This window comes from Saimiri boliviensis, chromosome 7 (genome assembly GCF_048565385.1).
Source record: "Saimiri boliviensis isolate mSaiBol1 chromosome 7, mSaiBol1.pri, whole genome shotgun sequence".
Lineage (NCBI taxonomy): Eukaryota > Metazoa > Chordata > Mammalia > Primates > Cebidae > Saimiri > Saimiri boliviensis.
Window position 1 is genome coordinate 6,125,630 of NC_133455.1, and position 16,956 is coordinate 6,142,585.

At 45.4% G+C, this 16,956-nt stretch overlaps 1 protein-coding gene across 1 annotated transcript; it reads right to left on the reverse strand.

Moving 5' to 3' along the window:
• Positions 1 to 300: 300 nt before the first annotated feature.
• Positions 301 to 16,304, reverse strand: LOC141585101 (uncharacterized). The gene is made up of 4 exons (XM_074402540.1): positions 16,230 to 16,304; positions 12,186 to 12,753; positions 2,301 to 2,486; positions 301 to 638 (listed from the first exon to the last, which is right to left on the reverse strand). The coding sequence occupies exons 1-3, from the start codon at positions 16,302 to 16,304 to the stop codon at positions 2,392 to 2,394; spliced, it is 738 nt and encodes a 245-aa protein (XP_074258641.1). The 3' UTR covers positions 301 to 638; positions 2,301 to 2,391.
• Between the last annotated feature and the right edge of the window lie 652 nt (positions 16,305 to 16,956).

Below are 16,956 nucleotides of genomic sequence, written 5' to 3' on the forward strand. Positions count from 1 at the left end.
TTTGTTTCTGGGGGATTATCTTCTCAGATGAAAAGGGGCCACTAGGTAGTGGGAGGTGGCAGGTCCTGATGGATTCACGCAGAGCCGCAGACTGAGTTCCTTAGGGGGGTTCGTAAGAGATCCTTTGAAGAAGAGGTGCTCTGCATTAGATACGTAGAAACTTGTGGAAAATATGAGGATACTGAGAAAAACCACCAATGCGATCCACAATCCAATCCCTTGACAGTCTGCAACCGCACAAGAAAGGAAAAGCAGAGACATAGCAATTAACGTAACGCATACAAACTGATGTCTACCCGTCACTTCCAAAAACTGCTTTCACCAACGGCGAAAACTCATGTGCAGTGTATTCTCCAATGACTTCCATCTGACCATGTAGAAAGGGAGAAGTTGGATTCACCACTGACTAGTGGATACTGTGGCTCAACAGTCTCCATCTCTAAAACTGTCGATTCTTTCATTTCTTAAAGAAAAGAAAAACAGGAAGCAACATGGTTTGCGTGTAAACCTTATGCGCAGTAAGATGCCCGTCAGCCAGAACTGTTTTTGACATCCAGCCTGTGGAATGCTGCATGCTGACACTTGAGAACCTTTTGCATATTTCCATCGTCCCTTCATGTTTCATCTACTTGGGAAGCCTGTCAAGGAGACATTCAGATATCTCCATCATTTCCATGAAAATGAGAATAATGCTGTGGTAGAGCATTTACACTTCTATAATCTTCTGTTCCATAAAAATGAAAAGTCATGCCTCATAGATGCTACTGAGAGGCCAGGGCCTAAAGATTAAAACTCAAGCGTATTAACTGCAGTATCACTTATAATATTAAACCAGATAAACAGCAAATATGCTGTGGCCGTGCCCTGAATTTGAATCTGATATTTACAAGCGGAACCATCCTGAGCAAGCTGCCTTATCTTCCTACGATTCAATGTTCCTCACTTAAGACAGGAGGTAACAATAGCTTCTGTCTCACGGGGTGATTGTGGGCATCATATGAGTTCCTATGCCAAAGCACTCAGAAGAGTTACTGGCATGTATAAATAATAGATACCCCTCTGCTCTTGTATTTATTAATTATTAATTAATAAGGGACTGCATAAATAAATCAGGATACACTCGTAAAGTGTGAATTTCGAATTCATCATCTAAGAACTTATTGTATGGAAATAATTAGACATTTTGGAAAGAGATATACGTGCCAAGATGTTCATGATAAGCATTATTTACGACAGCAGGAAGCCTTTGAAAGCAACCTGAATATCCACCATGAAAATGATTAAATAAATATGGTTCAGACATGCTATGAATAGGATATTAAATCACCATCAGAACCATGAGTTGAAGATAATATAGCGTCACGGGAAGCATTTGCAATGTGTTATATGAAACAGCATATATAAAATACTATTTAACCCAAACTAATAAATGCCTTACACAAGTGTATATGCGTATATGTAAAATATATAAAGTATGTCTAATTATGTCATATATATTTGTTATTTTGAGGGGATATTCAGCAACATTTCTAATCAGAAATGTGACCCTATAGGTGAGGCAGGGTCCAGATAAAAATGAAAAGAGGCAGTCATGCCTTAGGAGATCATTCTCAAAATTAAATATCTGCGGCAACTTATGTTTGAAAAAGTAAAGCGATGCAGAAGCATCATTAATGAAGAATCTGGGAAAAATCCAATGTCACGTTTAGTGGGTTTATTTCCCCCTGTACGAGTGGCCAGTTACCCTTCCAGCAAATTTATTCGCAAAGAAGGTTGAGATTGAGAAGCGGGGCCCCTGCGGGCTCAGCAGCCCGTGCAGTGTGATCCTTCCGCCTGCGTCGGGAGATATGCTGCTGAACACATGCAGATCTGGGTTGAGATTTTCAGGTTTTATCTTGTCCCCAAATCCAGGAGGAACCCAAGGAAAGATTGAAATTCTGATTACTTTCCAGATATGGAAAAAAGAAATTAAAGGCAAAGCGTAAATAGGCTTTCTTTCCATCACATATGGGTTTCTCATCTTCATCTTTTATGTAGATATTTTTATACCTTTTGATGCCTACAAAATTTAAGAATGCAGCGTTTTTTTATTTATTTCAGTTTTGTGGCAGAATCTTCCACTTATGTGAAATAGCTGAAGTAAAACGCTGTGTAAATGTTATCTGAAGGTCTATGTAAAGCCATAAACATCAGTTGCCAGGGTCTCAATTTATCCAAGGCCCAGATTGCAACAAAATATATCTGACTTAGAAATACATATTGAATTTTATAAACCCGCCAAAATATGTCTTGAGGAATACCTGTTAGTTGGACGAGCCAACACCTCTCTCTTGAATCCAAAAGTCAAAAAAGGTTGTAGGATCCTTTCTTTCGCAGCAGCAGAGGAAGTGACTATTGCAACCCACATTCTGAGTGTGAAACGAGGCCTTGTTCTGTTTCCTGATTTCCAAGATTGTTTTTCAGCACCCAGCTGAATAAAGTATGTCCTGGGAAGAGAGAATAAGAAAGTCTTAATGAGGCCCAGCTCAACAGGGCTTCTCATTACTGGCCTGCTTAGGAGCTACAGAGAGAATCAAGCATCGAGGTTCAGAGAAAGACAGAGTGAATCTGTGAGGCTTGCCAGAGAAGTGCGGTGGGAGAAGCTTCCTCCAGCCCGGCGGTGCCAAGAGAAGCTGGCACCAGGGAAGCCTCAAAGAGCTTCAGGGGAAAGCTAATGGCCCGTTGGAAGGAAGCCACTCCCAGGGTCTTGGGAACCCCGGCAGGAGACTGTGGCCCACAGCACTTCCACAGACCTAACAGCCTCATTTTTAGCTGTGCTTGGAACACATACCTCATCCCTGGAAATGTGCCTCTGTCAGGATGGATGAAGGAAGCCCTGAACCCAAACACTCAGGCAGTGTGACAGGTCCCCTGATAGGACCCGCAGACTTGAAGGCCTGCCATCTCCTCCCCAATCTCTGTAATGCTAATTACCCGCTGCGTGGCCAAATGGGGAAAGAATTCATGGCATTTCCACAGATGAAGCCATTCCTATAGCATACACAGCAGACAACTCAGGCACAGAGAACCAAGCGGGGGAGGAGGTCTCCTTCCAATGGGCCACCTGCCCAGACTTCCAAAAACCTTCAGCAAGATCAATGCCTCACTAAATACCCAAACGTAGCCCGGAGGCGTCGCTGACAATACCCTCCTGTGTCCATGGTCTTGCGTGCCAAGAGCTTGAAAGGACCTTGATAAGGAAACTGATCTTCACCCAGGGTGGTGGTGTTGATGGCACCGCTCAGGGTGAAGCAAAGGGCCAAAGGTCCCCTCATTCTCTTCTAACCAGGCTCGTCTGAAATATTGGTTTCCGATTTATTGACATGCCTTCCTCTGTGCTGTTTTCATGGGTTTTCCTGACTCCTTGCTCAGCCTGGAACCCTCTCCACCAGGATGTGTGCAGAGATGCAGCCCCTCGTCAGGCTTCCTCAGCCCCCGTCCGTCATCTGCCCATCTCCGGTGGATACCACCACGACTTTCCCATAGAGGGAATTCCCAGAAAACAGGTCATGTTCTCGCTTCTAGTCAAATTCTCCCCAGAAAACGTCACATTTCTGACAAGACTCGCTTCTGAAAAGCCCCTATACGGCTGTCAACTGCCAGTTTGTCCTGGGGCTCCAGATACTTCTTCCGTTGCGTATGCCTCAGACATCCATTTCCCAGGCTCTCTCCCATCGGCTCTCAGTAGCTTCCTTCAATTCACGGGCACTGTTGCAAGACTGGAGGACAGGAAGAAGGAAGAACTCGAGGGTTTGTTTTCCTTCCTGCTTCTTGCAACATGTTCTGCTAATGGCTTTGTCTTCTCTGTGTTTCCAACTCCTCCACAGCTCCCCTCACCATCTTCTCAGATACCCCAGCAACATCACCCAGGACAGCTACTGGTTCTAACTTCCACCAGTGGGCCCAGTACCTGGGCACCAGCAATGTCACCTCTTCCCTCTGTCCCTCCAACCACAGGAGTGGTAACGGCTCCTTGCAACTCTTAACCTCTGCATGATTTTCTCAACAAACATTCAGCATTTTTTTTAGCTTTTCTACACCTATGTAAATAATCCCTATACTATATCCCTCTGTTAAAATACCTAGAAGGTTTTTTTTTGTTTTCCTAGCAGGAATGTATTTGAGAGATTCAGTCACCAATCATTTCATCCTATTTTGCTTCCTTGAAAGCACTTATTGCTACCTAAAAATGTCCTGTGTGTATGTTTTGTTTACTTTTCTAACAACCATCAACTCCCCAAAAAATGTCCTGAAAGGAAACATTTTGGTATTTAGGTCACTGTTGCATCCCAGTGCCTAGTGGGAGATACTGTATCTGTGCCAAATGAATGAAAGTTTGTGTATCAGCTAGATGGCCTCTAATTAAAATGTGAAATAACATGGATTAAAGGGTGAACAGTGGACCAGATGGATAGGTATGTTGGAAGCAAACATTGTAAAATATTAACTGCTGAATCTAGGAGCTGGTATTTGGAGGTTCAATGAGCAATCCTAGCAGCTCTGTCACTACCTGAATAGGAGGCAGCTGGTGCCCTGAGAAGCTGAGACCCCTGGGCTGGAGCCCCAGGCCTTCATGAGCTCACGGTGGGTACTGAGAGAAGCCACATAAACCCTCTGAGGTTCAATTTGTTTTCTCTGTGTTAAATGGGATTTCCTATTCTCTCCACTCATCAGGAACACTCCATGAGACAACTTGAATGTGCCCTTAACCTTTGACTTCATTTTGATGGGACCACGCATGGACTTCATTTGCTCTGGACTTCTCACGAATTGACAGTGATCTTCTTCTCCTTTGGCCATTATGTATATCAGTAAGGATTCCTTTAGTTGCATTTAAATGTAAAGCACACAGTCACTGCTGGAAAGGCTAGGAGTAGACTGGCTTCAGGCTCTGATGGATTCAGGTGCAAACAATGGCACCAAGACGCCTTTTCATTCATTTCTCAGTCCTGCTTTCCTGTGGCGTGGCTTTTTGCTAAAGCTCCACATGGTGACAAAAACATCATCTCATAAACAACAGCGTTCAGTCCATCGAGAACTGGTTAGGGTTCCTTTCCCACAAGTCACGGCAGAAGAAGGAAGAAGCCATGCTGTGTGTTACTGTCTCCAGTGGGTCACTGTCATCCCTAACCCTATCACTGTGGCCTGGGGGAAGAATGTACTGAGCATCCCAGCCTGTGCCAGGAAGCCTCCTATGGAGGCCTAAAACACTCAGTCTTTCCTGAGGTACAAAGCTGGAAGGTAAAGGACTGGTGGCGTTTTTCCATAGCATTCTTAGATGCTGTGGACAAACAGGACAGGAAGGGCAAAGGAATGCTAAGCAGAAAAAAATCAACAATTGTTCATTCTCAAACCCAAACAAAATAGAAAATAACGATATAATATGACTTATTCAACTCAGTCATCTCGTTAAAAAAGAGAAACCAAGAGTGACTGCAGAGTGTGCCAGATATTTAAGCAATTATTCTGGAGAAAAAAAGTTACTGCTGGAATTGACTCTTTATTTTTCTTTTAACATTGTTAAGAACATATTCTTATTTTATAAAAATTGACGAACTACAGACGAGATAATGAAGACATCTGTCTTTCTCGAATTCTTTTGTAAAGACTGGAATAGCTAGTCAACAACTTTCCAGTGACAAAATGGGTTACTGCTCTAGTCCTACCATTCATTTCATACTTTCTTTGTGGATAATATTTTGACACATAAATTATTGTAACTTCTCCAGTTTTGCCAGAGATCCTGAATCCACTCAGTCACCCCACTCTGAATTCCTTCCTGTACCCGAAGACAGAAATGAAAGAACGTGGCTCATTAATTTGAAAAAGTAAACAAACCTATTCCTTTTCCTAGCTGAGTTTTCCATAAAATTCCTCAACAGAATCTGTCCTCCACGCTATCCTACCTCGAAAGCTAAGATAAAACTAGTAAGAGCTGTCTCTTTCAAGGACACAGACAATCCTTATTACATCATTCCACTTCCTTATCTCTGATGACTACAACAATCTTTACAGGAGAAAACAGTTAAATTTCCTCAGTAATAATAAGAATGCATCTTATGGGACCATGTAAAGTTACCAGCAGCTCCAATCTAATCAATACAAATTTGAATTGGGCCAGCCACTCATCACTCCTATATATGCACGTACACGCACACACAAACACACACACACATGCACACACATAAAGTCAATATTCATCATTGACAGATTCTGTATTTGCAATTTGCCCCCTCACTCATTATTTTTAATCCCCAAATCAATACTCATGGAACATGTAAGATCATTTTCGTACATGGGCAGAGAAGCAAAAAATGTGAATCATCCAACCTGAGGTCCAAAAAGGCAGTGCTCTCCACTCCTGTCCAGCTCTGTAAGCAAGGGTCCTTCTGTGGCCTACTCAGTTCCACGCTTTTCTATTTTTGTTTATTTTGTGAGTACCTTTGCTGTTTGAAACAGCCTGCAAATTTGGTACTGAAGCGCTGTGTAGTTAAATCCTAAGCACAAGGAAGTCGTTGTGTGCCCTATGGAGAAAATATGTGCATTAGACAAACTTTGCTCAGGCATGAGCTATGCAGTACTGTGAGCTGTCAATTCAATGTTATTATTCAATAATTTATATTAAGTAAGATGTCTTTATACAGAAGTATACATAAAGTTATATACTGATCAGTCGATGAAAACTTTGTCAACAAAGACTAAGAGAAACCTATCTCTGCAATTTCCCTAAAAGCAGTGGTTCAGTATGTGTTAATTCATTGGACTATAATAGCTATGAATAATAGAAATTGTGTGTATGGTATATACACACATACACACACAAATACACACACACGTTTGTGTGTGCAGATTGTCAGGGGGAATTAGAACTATAAATTTGAGAGAAAGAAATTAACCAGATTAAGACTGTTTCTTACTCTGATTTTTTTTTTCTTCACAGAGAGATTGTGGAATGGAATGACTCTCTATAGAGTTGCAGATTGAAGGTGTATTTTCATCTGACTGGTGATTGTGTTTCTAATCTCTCTGGGAATAAGGTGTGCTTGGGGTGAGGATGGGCAGAGGTAAAACTCGCTAAACTGCCCAGTTACATGAGTTGCATCTTATTTAAATCTCAGCCATTGCCACCCGCCTCAGGGAATCTCTGACTTCAGTTTGAGTGTTCAGTGAAGCCTTATATAAAAAGAGCTCAATCTCTAAAGTCTACATCAAAACCGAATCCATCTAGCATCAGATTATTCCTGAAAAGCCTCTTTAAATTGAAACCTCCCATAAAGATGGTGAAGTTCTGTATTGTGATATAGGTGGCATGCGTGGCTTTTCCTTCAGCACTGCGACAGATTGCTGCTGTTTCTGCTGAGCCCCAGTTGAAGCACCAAGTTGTAAAACAGTTAAACGCGCGCACACACACACACACACACACACCCCACAGAGCACCCTGTCTCTAAATACAAGAATGACAAGAGAGAAATCTCAAAGAAAGGAATCAACGGAGTTGCTCTGAGACTCACATGGCCCCGCTGGGCACAGACACACTGAGTGTCTGTGTTTTCCCATTGTACACCATGGTGTCTACCACCCTGGGATGGACGCATACACAGCAACTGTGAAAGCTAAATGTGTACAGTCCTAAATCAAGATCAGTTGTGTGGAGGAGAGGATAACTGTAAACTTCTTTATTTGTTGGCTATAAGTATTTGAATAAGAATATTAGAATGCCCAGCATTTTCAGCAACCTGATGTGTAAGATGTCTTCTGGCTTGTCAATAGGAAAGTCCATGATAACAATGACTGTGGAAGCAAGGGCAAGAATGATCAATGACTCAGCTTCCTGAGCACGTGTGGTGCGCCAGATGCAGATATGTGAGCTTTCTATTTCTTATTTCACATACATCTCACCACAATGCTGTCATGTAATTGATTACTGGCCCCATTTTACAGACAAGAAAATTGAGATGCAGAGACATGAAGCCACCCATCCCACAGCACACAATGAGGACATGGTGAAGGCAGAATGTACAGGTGGCCTTTCTGGTTCCAGGGCCCATGCTTTTAATAACTCCACTAAAACAAACGTTGTGATGATGGCATCGTTTGCAGGAAGCATATCCTGACAATAAAGACAATGAAGGGGGGAAGTAGAGTAAGAAATACAAATAAAATTGTCAGACCCTCAACTCTGCTAAGAAACCTGTATAAAGAGAAAGCTTTGGGAAGCCCGCTGCCACATTTATTGCACCTTTTATGGCCTGGAGAACGTTGCCTGCTGCATTATTTTCTGTATAAATGATGCTTAAGAGTGAAAGTTTTCACCCTTTTGGAAACACAATTAAAGCTGTGGACCCTATCCAGAGGAAAAAAAAAACACACAACCACAACATTTCAGAAAAAAAAAAAATTAAGAGAAAATTGATGCCGTAATACTTATCAGTGAACTGCAGGAATCTCAGCCTATAGGGTAATTATTTCTGCTCTAAAACTATTCATGATATTTTTCTTTCAGACCTCAATGGCAGGAACACCTTCATGGTCCCTTTATAGCTGCTGTGTTTTCTTCTCATGGACAATGAGAAACATGTAATAAATTGTGTTTCCTTTTTGCCAGGAAGCTCTTTTAACTCCTTGCCAGGGAGTTAAAGCTTTACTTCCCTCTCAGGAACTATCGAAGAGGCTTAAGCCGTACACCCTCATCCAACATTTTCCTTGGATTTGATTCACTTTTGATTGTTTTTGCCTTATTTTACATTGTTACATCTATTTCTCTGTGCTATCAGATGTATTATCAAATGCTATTTCAGATGTCAACCATGAGCTAAAGTACATCTTGGAATTATTAGAAAGACAGAGGGATGTAATTATATAAAGTAACAAATACAAATGCAATGCTGATTTTTTTTTCCTGAAGAAGTTTTTAACAATTGCTTGGGAGGAATCTGTTTTTCACTGAAGTTTCAATGTTTTCAGGTCCTTTAATACCAGGTGTGAAACTTACTCACTAGGATGAATTATAGAAAGTTTTACTTTCCTCTGCCTCATTTATTTTCATTGTAAATATGAGAATTAAAAGTCTCCCTTATTCTTGCTTTCTGAAGGATTCTATACGAACAGTTGAGGTGCTATTTAGTAAACTACTAGAAACATGGGGAAGTGAACTAAGGAGATATGAACTATGAAATGATCTGTTTTAAGAAAATACATGGGAAAAATCAAGTCTATGTTTCTGACAAGTTAAATGTATAAAATATGCATATCTACATACACAAATGCCTATACATATGAGTGTGTGTGTGTGTGTGTGTGTGGCTTTTCTCATCACCTCTATTATCACACTCATTCTAGTCCATATTAAAGAAGATCATTTCCTGTTCTTTCCACCACGGCCACCTGGTCCAAGCCACCATCTGCACGCACCTGGATGCCTGCATAATCTCAGCTGACCTTTCCCATGTCTATTCTTGTTCCTTTTGAGCCTAGTCTCCTCACTCGCAGCAGCAGACTGAGTCTATTAAAAAGTGAAACAGGGGGCAGCAGCAAAGAGAAAACAAAGCAAGCAACCAAAAAAAAAAAAAAAGTGAAACAATGTCTGTCACTTCTTGGCTCAAAACTCTCCAATAGTTTCCTGATGGTTTAGAATAAAATGTAAGTTCTTGCCATGGGGTACCATGTAGGTTTAGGTTCAGCTGTAAGTCACAGGGAAATATATATATATATATATATATATATATATATACACACACACACACACACACACACACACACACACGTGCCTTAAAAATATATATAAATTCATTTATCTCTTGTGCTCACAAAGTCCAGAAGCCATCAACCAATGCTGGGGGCAGCACAGCCGCAGTGGAGACCCAGACTTCATTTCTCTTTCTGTCCACTGTTCAGTTTCCATTTCCAGGGAACACCTCATGGTCCAAAATGGCTGCTAGTGTTCCTGTTGTTACCAATGGTTCATTCTTCAGCCACAACATAGGGAAAAGAAAGGCAATTTCCTCCACTGAACTTCACTGCCTGGAATTTATAGGTACCACCCCCTTTTTAAATATTAAATCTTAGAACCTAGCTGTGCCAGGTGGTGGGCACCTGTAATCCCAGCTACTTGGGAGGCTGAGGCGGGAGAATCGCTTGAGTCCAGAAGGTGGAAGTTGCAGGGAGCCAAGACTGCAGCACTGCACTCCAGCCTGGTTGACAGAGCAAGATTCCATCTTAAATAAATAAATAAATCTTAGAAGCTGGTCACAGAGCCGCACCCTGCTGCAGAGGAGGCTGGCAAAGGCAGTCCTTATTCGGGGTGATCAAGTGCCCAGGTAAACATCAGGAGTTTTGCTCCTGAAGAAGAGACGGGAGAGTGGATACCGGGGCCAGCTCCAACCTGGGACATGCGTGGCCTGCCTGGACCACATGGTCGGGACTCTGCCTACCTCCCTGATGCACCCCCCCACCCTTTCCCACCCTTAGTCTGCTCCAGCCACATGGCTGTCTCACCCCTGTTCTTCCTTCCACGCATCCAGCTAATTCTAGCCTCTGGGCTAGCTGTTCCCTTGCCTGGACAGCTCCTCCCCAAATATTCTCTGGCCTCTTCCCTCACTTCACTCAAGTATCTGCTCCCAGGTAAGCCTCCTGGGGGCGATTTCTCTGCTCACTCCATCACCAGCAGCCCCTGTCACTCTGTCTCCTCACGCAGCTTTATCCTGCACCCTGACACTGGAGATCTGTTCTGCCATTTCAAAAAGGAAAAAAAAAAGAGAGAGAGAGAGAGAGAAGATATCTGCTACCCCACCCTCATCTCTGCCTCACTGGACGCCTTGAAAGAAAATGGCAGTATTTAAAAAACAGTATATTTAAAAGTTCAATCTGGCTCCTGAGGGAACCTAACAACTCAAAAGAGAGTGGATATCCCAGAATTTCAGGCTGCAGATGACTTTTGAAAAGCACAAACTTTTTTTGTTTCTCCCTGAAAATTGGCAGTATATCCTTCCTAGTGATTTTCCAGCTGAGCTGAAGGAGCTTTAGGTAGGAGGCAGCAGGAGAAAACGTGCTTAGAAGACCTGTGTGTAAGTGGGCTAAGGTAGAGCTCTCCGCGTTGAGGGCAGAAACCTGAGAAGACCCTGGACTGCAAGGTAGGTTTAAGCAACAGGTGATCTCGCTGCTGCGCTCAGAGCCCAGCCTTGCGCACCCTTAGCTCAGGCGCCTGCGGGCAGCAGGCAAATGACATTCTTCTAGCGCGCCGGCCCTCAGGTGCCCTGGAACCCTGAACAGAGGCGCAGCTGCCTTCCCAGCCTTAGGTGAGGCTTCGCTCACTATCCACGCAACCACGCGTGGTGCCAGTCACCGGCGCAGAAGGGCGCGTGGGTCGCTCTTCCGGACCTGGAAGCCTCCGTCTCCGCTACTCATGTGGGTCCGTTTGATTCTACCCCGGCCCCACGTGTACATGATGATAACGGCGGCTAAGCTTTTCCTGTGCTTCAGGTGCTGTGCTGTGTGCCTAAGGCACCCACTAAATTCCCTCTGAGATGGAGTAATCCCCGCTGTCGAGATGCCGGAGTGAGGTGAAAGGCCTTCTGGAGAGCCCAGTTCTGTTCTACACTCTTGGACCCCCTCCCCAGAGACATCCCAACCCCTCTTAGCCATCCTCAAACCACAGCGGACTGGATCTCGGGTATTTGTCGAGAGGATCCCACATTTCTGCCAACCGGGGATGCCCTGCGAGCTTCCCACTCCCCCGTGGGCACAGCCTCGCTCTCAGGATCACTGGGTGGAAGGGAAACAGGTGCAGCGGGACCCGCCCCTCCCTGGGATCTTCCCAATCTTAGTTGAACTGAACTGGAGCGAGGGAAGCATGGAGCTCCACGGTTGGGAAAAAGGAGTGCAAAAAACCGGGCTCCCCATTCTCACAGTCCCGCCGAGTCCTGGGGAGAGGGAAAGGGAGGGACAGGACGCCTCCACCACCTCGCTCTGACGCCGCATCTGCACGTGGTCCACGGGAGGTCCAGGTAGGAGATACCGTCCGCGGAGCCTCACGAGGTCCGCCTTTCCAGCGCCCCCGCCGATCCCCGAATAAACCCCGCGTTCAGCGTGTCCCCTCACCCCGCATCCAGAGAGGCCGCGCCGCAGACGCCCGCTCCGCCCGGCCTCACCTGTGCCAGGGAAGGCGCAAAGCACCGGGCCCAGCGCGCCGCACCTGCCGGGGCCGCGTCCTCCCAGCGCGTCGGGTCCCTGGCGCCCGCGGCCGTTGGTGCCAGGCGGGCTGCGTCCCCTCGGGTCCTCTTCGTCGCCGCTCCAGCTCCCGCGGCCGCCCGCGCTGGAGACCTCACAACTTTTCTGAACCGCCGCCTCCGGCTTCCGTCGTTCCCGGGCTCCAGGACGGTCGCCTGTGCGCCACCATCTGCACCGTCGCCGCCCGGATCCGGAGCCCGAGACCCGCCTGGGCGCAGGAGGAGAGAGCGCGGACGGCGGGGAGGGGAAACCGCGCCGCGGCTGCTGCTGGCGGGCCCGGGGACCCAGTGGAGATGCGGCCGCTCTCACGCGGGGCTGGAACCGCCTGTCCGCTTGGACCCGCTCCTCTGGCGCGGAAACTCCGCCTTCGCAGACTCCGGCAGACCTGGAGACTTTGGCCGGGAACCCGGGACGCCGAGAGGGGCCCAGCCGTTCCCCACCTCCCTCCGGCCGCGGTTCCGGGCAGGTGATCTTCGCTCCTCTTCCTCTCTAAATGGCGGGTCACATTTGCGGATGCCAGGGGAGCTCGTGCCTTCGGAAATTAAAAATCCCATCCAGTGGATTCGGAACCGCCTTCCAGACACCGGAGAAGGAAAAAAAAAAAAAAAAAGCAGCCTGCACGACCGTGTGAACCAGGGGATGTACACGTGTTTATATAAACGGACGTGTACCTGCATTTACAAATGTGCAGGGGAAGACTCGAACTTGCGAAAACACACCAGAAACTAATCACGGAAGAAAGGGTAATCGTTCACTGTTTACCATTATTTACTTGTTGAATTTTTAACACAGTGAGCCTGTGCTAACGATTTAGGTGGAAGAGCCCCCGTTTTCCCCGCAGAACTGTTCGCGCAATGGCAGGTTTTTAAGTTGATTTGGTTTGGGCTTTGCACAACGGAACAGGAGATCCAAATCTTCCGTCTTCCCCCAGCCTTACCCGCTGATTTGCACCCAGTGGCTATGTCTTCTTTCAGGGAAGTTGCCTCTGCCGCCGGCTGAACCAGATTATTTCTGTTCTGACTTGATCTGAAGGGGATGGGAGTCAGAACCCGGCCGCTCTCCTGACCCTGCCTCTAATGAATGAACAGCACTCAGACACCAGCCTCATCCCCCTTCCCAACCTCAAAACCCAGGGCAGCACCCTCTGTGTCTGCTACCCATGGAGGCAGGGTCCAGCTCCCCCACATACACCTAGGGCTGGCTCAGTGCAACCTCAGAAAGGAAGCCTGATTGCTAGCCAGGTCTCCTTCATTGTAGCACCCCAGGGAGTCCTGAGCCAGGAAGGCATTTCAAAAGAAAATGGAAAAAAATCCTGTGATTAAATGACAATGAAAGAGATAGATGCTAGCAATGAAGAATCAATCTTTGTCTCCAAATTTGGGCACGTGAAAATAACCCACAACAGGACTAAGAGAAGAGGAGTTGCCTTGGACAACCCTCTCATCCTGGGAGTGTGCCCCGATAGAGCACATTGGAGAGTTCTAGTCCCAGACTGGACTTGACACCAGCCCACTGGTTTTCTTAGTTAGTTCCATTTGTCTGCAGTGGGGAGAAGGCAGCTATGATAACATCTCAGCCAGGCCAAGGTGAGTTAGGAATAGCACTGGGTAGTCACGGGATGGAAAAAAACCCCAAACAACAGCTGAAACAAGAACTACGCAAAGAAACTTGGGATAACTGAAAACCCCAAAGAGGAAGTGAAAACAGCCAAAACCCCGGACAGGGTGACAGGTCCATGACTTTTCTGGGCAAACCCAATTAAGGGAGAAAGAGGGCATTAATGAGGGAGTCCCGGCTGGGCGCAGTGGCTCAAGCCTGTAATCCCAGCACTTTGGGAGGCTGAGACTGGTGGATCACGAGATCAAGAGATCGAGACCATCCTGGTCAACATGGTGAAACCCCGTCTCTACTAAAAATACAAAAAATTAGCTGGGCATGGTGGTGCGTGCCTGTAATCCCAGCTACTCAGGAGGCTGAGGCAGGAGAATTGCCTGAACCCAGGAGGCGGAGGTTGCGGTGAGCCGAGATCGTGCCATTGCACTCCAGCCTGGGTAACAAGAGCAAAACTCTGTCTCAAAAAAAAAGTGAGGGAGTCCCTGAAATCCCCTCTGCATTAGTCTGATCTCACACTGCTAATGAAGACATTTTTGAAGCTAGGTAATATATAAAGAAAAGCTGTTTAACGGATGCACAGTTTTATTTACATGGCTGTGAGGCCTCACAATCATGGTGAAAGGCAGAGAAGTAAAGCCATCTTACATGGCGGTAGGCAAGGTTGCATGTGCAGGGGAACACCTCTATAAAACCATCAGATCTTGTGAGCCTTATTCACTACCATGAGAACAGTGTGGGAAAACTGCCCCTGTGATTCAGTTATGTCCACCTGGCTCCGCCCTTGACATGTGGGGATTGTTACAATTCAAGGTGAGATTTGGGTGGGAATACAGCCAAACCATAGCATCCTCATTTTCTGGAACGTCTAATGATTGTTCAACTCCCTATTTAAAGAATCACCCATTAAATCGGAACGCTAGGTAGTCCCAGGAGAAGTGGGAAAATACGAAGCAGCAATTTCACATTAACTGCAGGAAAGGAGCTGTTAGAATTAGCGACAAGGACAAAGACAATCCTGGGCTGATAAGACCCCAACAAACAGGGTGGGGGACAAAACTGGTTGAGACCAGCTGGCTCTGACATGGTAATGGACTTGAACTTGACTTATACCCTACCCCAGACCTAACTGTACACTTATTACCATCCAAAATTGCAGGCCTACCTGCACCATGACATATTTAGTATGAAAATGGGTGGTACCCCAATTCTAAGAAGTCTCTACTTTTTTTTTAGAAAAAATCTCATGATTATTCTATCCCCTAATAAGAAGAGCCCCTAAATTATGAACCCAAGCTCTGCTGTGATCTTCTCACTCTCCCGAGCATGCCTGCACTTCTCTCTTACATGTGTACTTTGTTTTACAGTAAAAAGTTCTTGCCTTTTGCTTTGCTCTGATTTATCCTCAAATTCTTTCTTGCTATGATGTCAAGAACCCAGACACTGCTGGGGCTAGGGTCTCACTGGCATCCAGAAACCCTCCTGAGCCCTCTGGTAACAAAAGGGTAGTTGCAAAATATGGGTTTCAATAGGTCTGCATAGAAAAAAAAAATACTGCTGAGAATTTCCCAAGACTCCTTTGATTTGTGTAGCCTAGACATGACCTTGGGAAGTAGTTGCAGTTATAAAGCAGATGCAGACTGCCTGGTCTTCCTAAAGCAGCAGAGATATGTCATTTTCTCTCTTTTCTTCCCTCCCTTTCTCTGACACACACACACACACACACACACACACACACACACACACTCACTCACTCACTTAAATGTTGCTCTCCTCCTCAGTCCACTGAGAAATAAAACATAGCCCATTATTTCCAACCGATGGATAAGGACCTCATTCACCCTTCCTTTCTCCTAGAAGAGAATATGAACAAAGAAGCTATAAAGTTATGCCCAGAGTCCCCAGCTCTCCCTCCTCTGTGTTCACTTGCCGATTGTCACTTGATCTGAGTCAAAAGGCCGAGAAGCCATACTAGCGGATTATCTCTCTCTTGTGTCACCCTGCCCGGCCCCCATGTGAGTTCCCTGGAAAGTGACTAAGTGGAGCAGTGCTTCCCATCTCTCCAGTGGGGCCGGGCACAGTGTGCATCCCAGGACCATGTGTAGCATGAATGACTCCTGGGAAGCCACACAGTGTTAGCCTCATTTTAACAGTGGAGGGACTGAGAGGCAGACATGTCATATTAAAGTCATCTACCTTCCAACAGACCTGCAGATGCTCTTCTAGGCATAATACTAGAAATAACGTATTCGATCCTTATGAAAACCCTCAAAGTATGTGCTCTCATAATGTCAGTTTTACATACAAGAAAATAAATGCTTAAAACAAATGCTTAAGGAAGTTCATTTACTTACTTGCTCATGGTCACACAGCTGGTAGGTGTTGAAGCCAAGACTCCAACTCAGATAGTCTAGTGTTAGAACGCACATTTACTAGACAATGTATTTATTTATTTGTTTGTTTATTTAACTTACTTATTTGAGATGAGGCCTCAGTGTCTCCTAGGCTGGAGAACAGTGGCATAGTCATAGCTCACTGAAACCTTGATCTCCTGGGCTCAAGCGATCCTCCCATCCCACACTCTCAACGTAGTAGGAACTACAGGTGGGCACCACCATGCCTAGCTACTTTTTTGTTTTTAGCAGAGATGAGGTCTCACCATGTTGTCCAGGCTGGACAATTTTTTTCCTCAGTTTTATTGAGGTAAAATTGAAAAATAAAAATTGTATATATTTATGGTTTACAGTGAGATGTTTTGATAGAGGTATACATTGTGAAATGATTACCACAATCAAGCCAATTATCATATCCATCTCCTCACCTAGTTACCATTGGGAAGGGCTTTGGACACATTTAAGATCTATTGTCTTAGCATATTTTACCTACACAGTACACAATTGTTAAGGATAGTCACCATGATATCTAGAGACTTGTACCTCTAGATACAAGTGATCTAGTACAACTCCAGAGACTTGTACCCTTTGACCCACATCCCCTGTGACCTCTGCCTCAGTAGGCAGCTTGGAGCTCAGGTATTTCCAGAATTAGTTCCAGCTGGAACACAGGACACATCACTGGTCT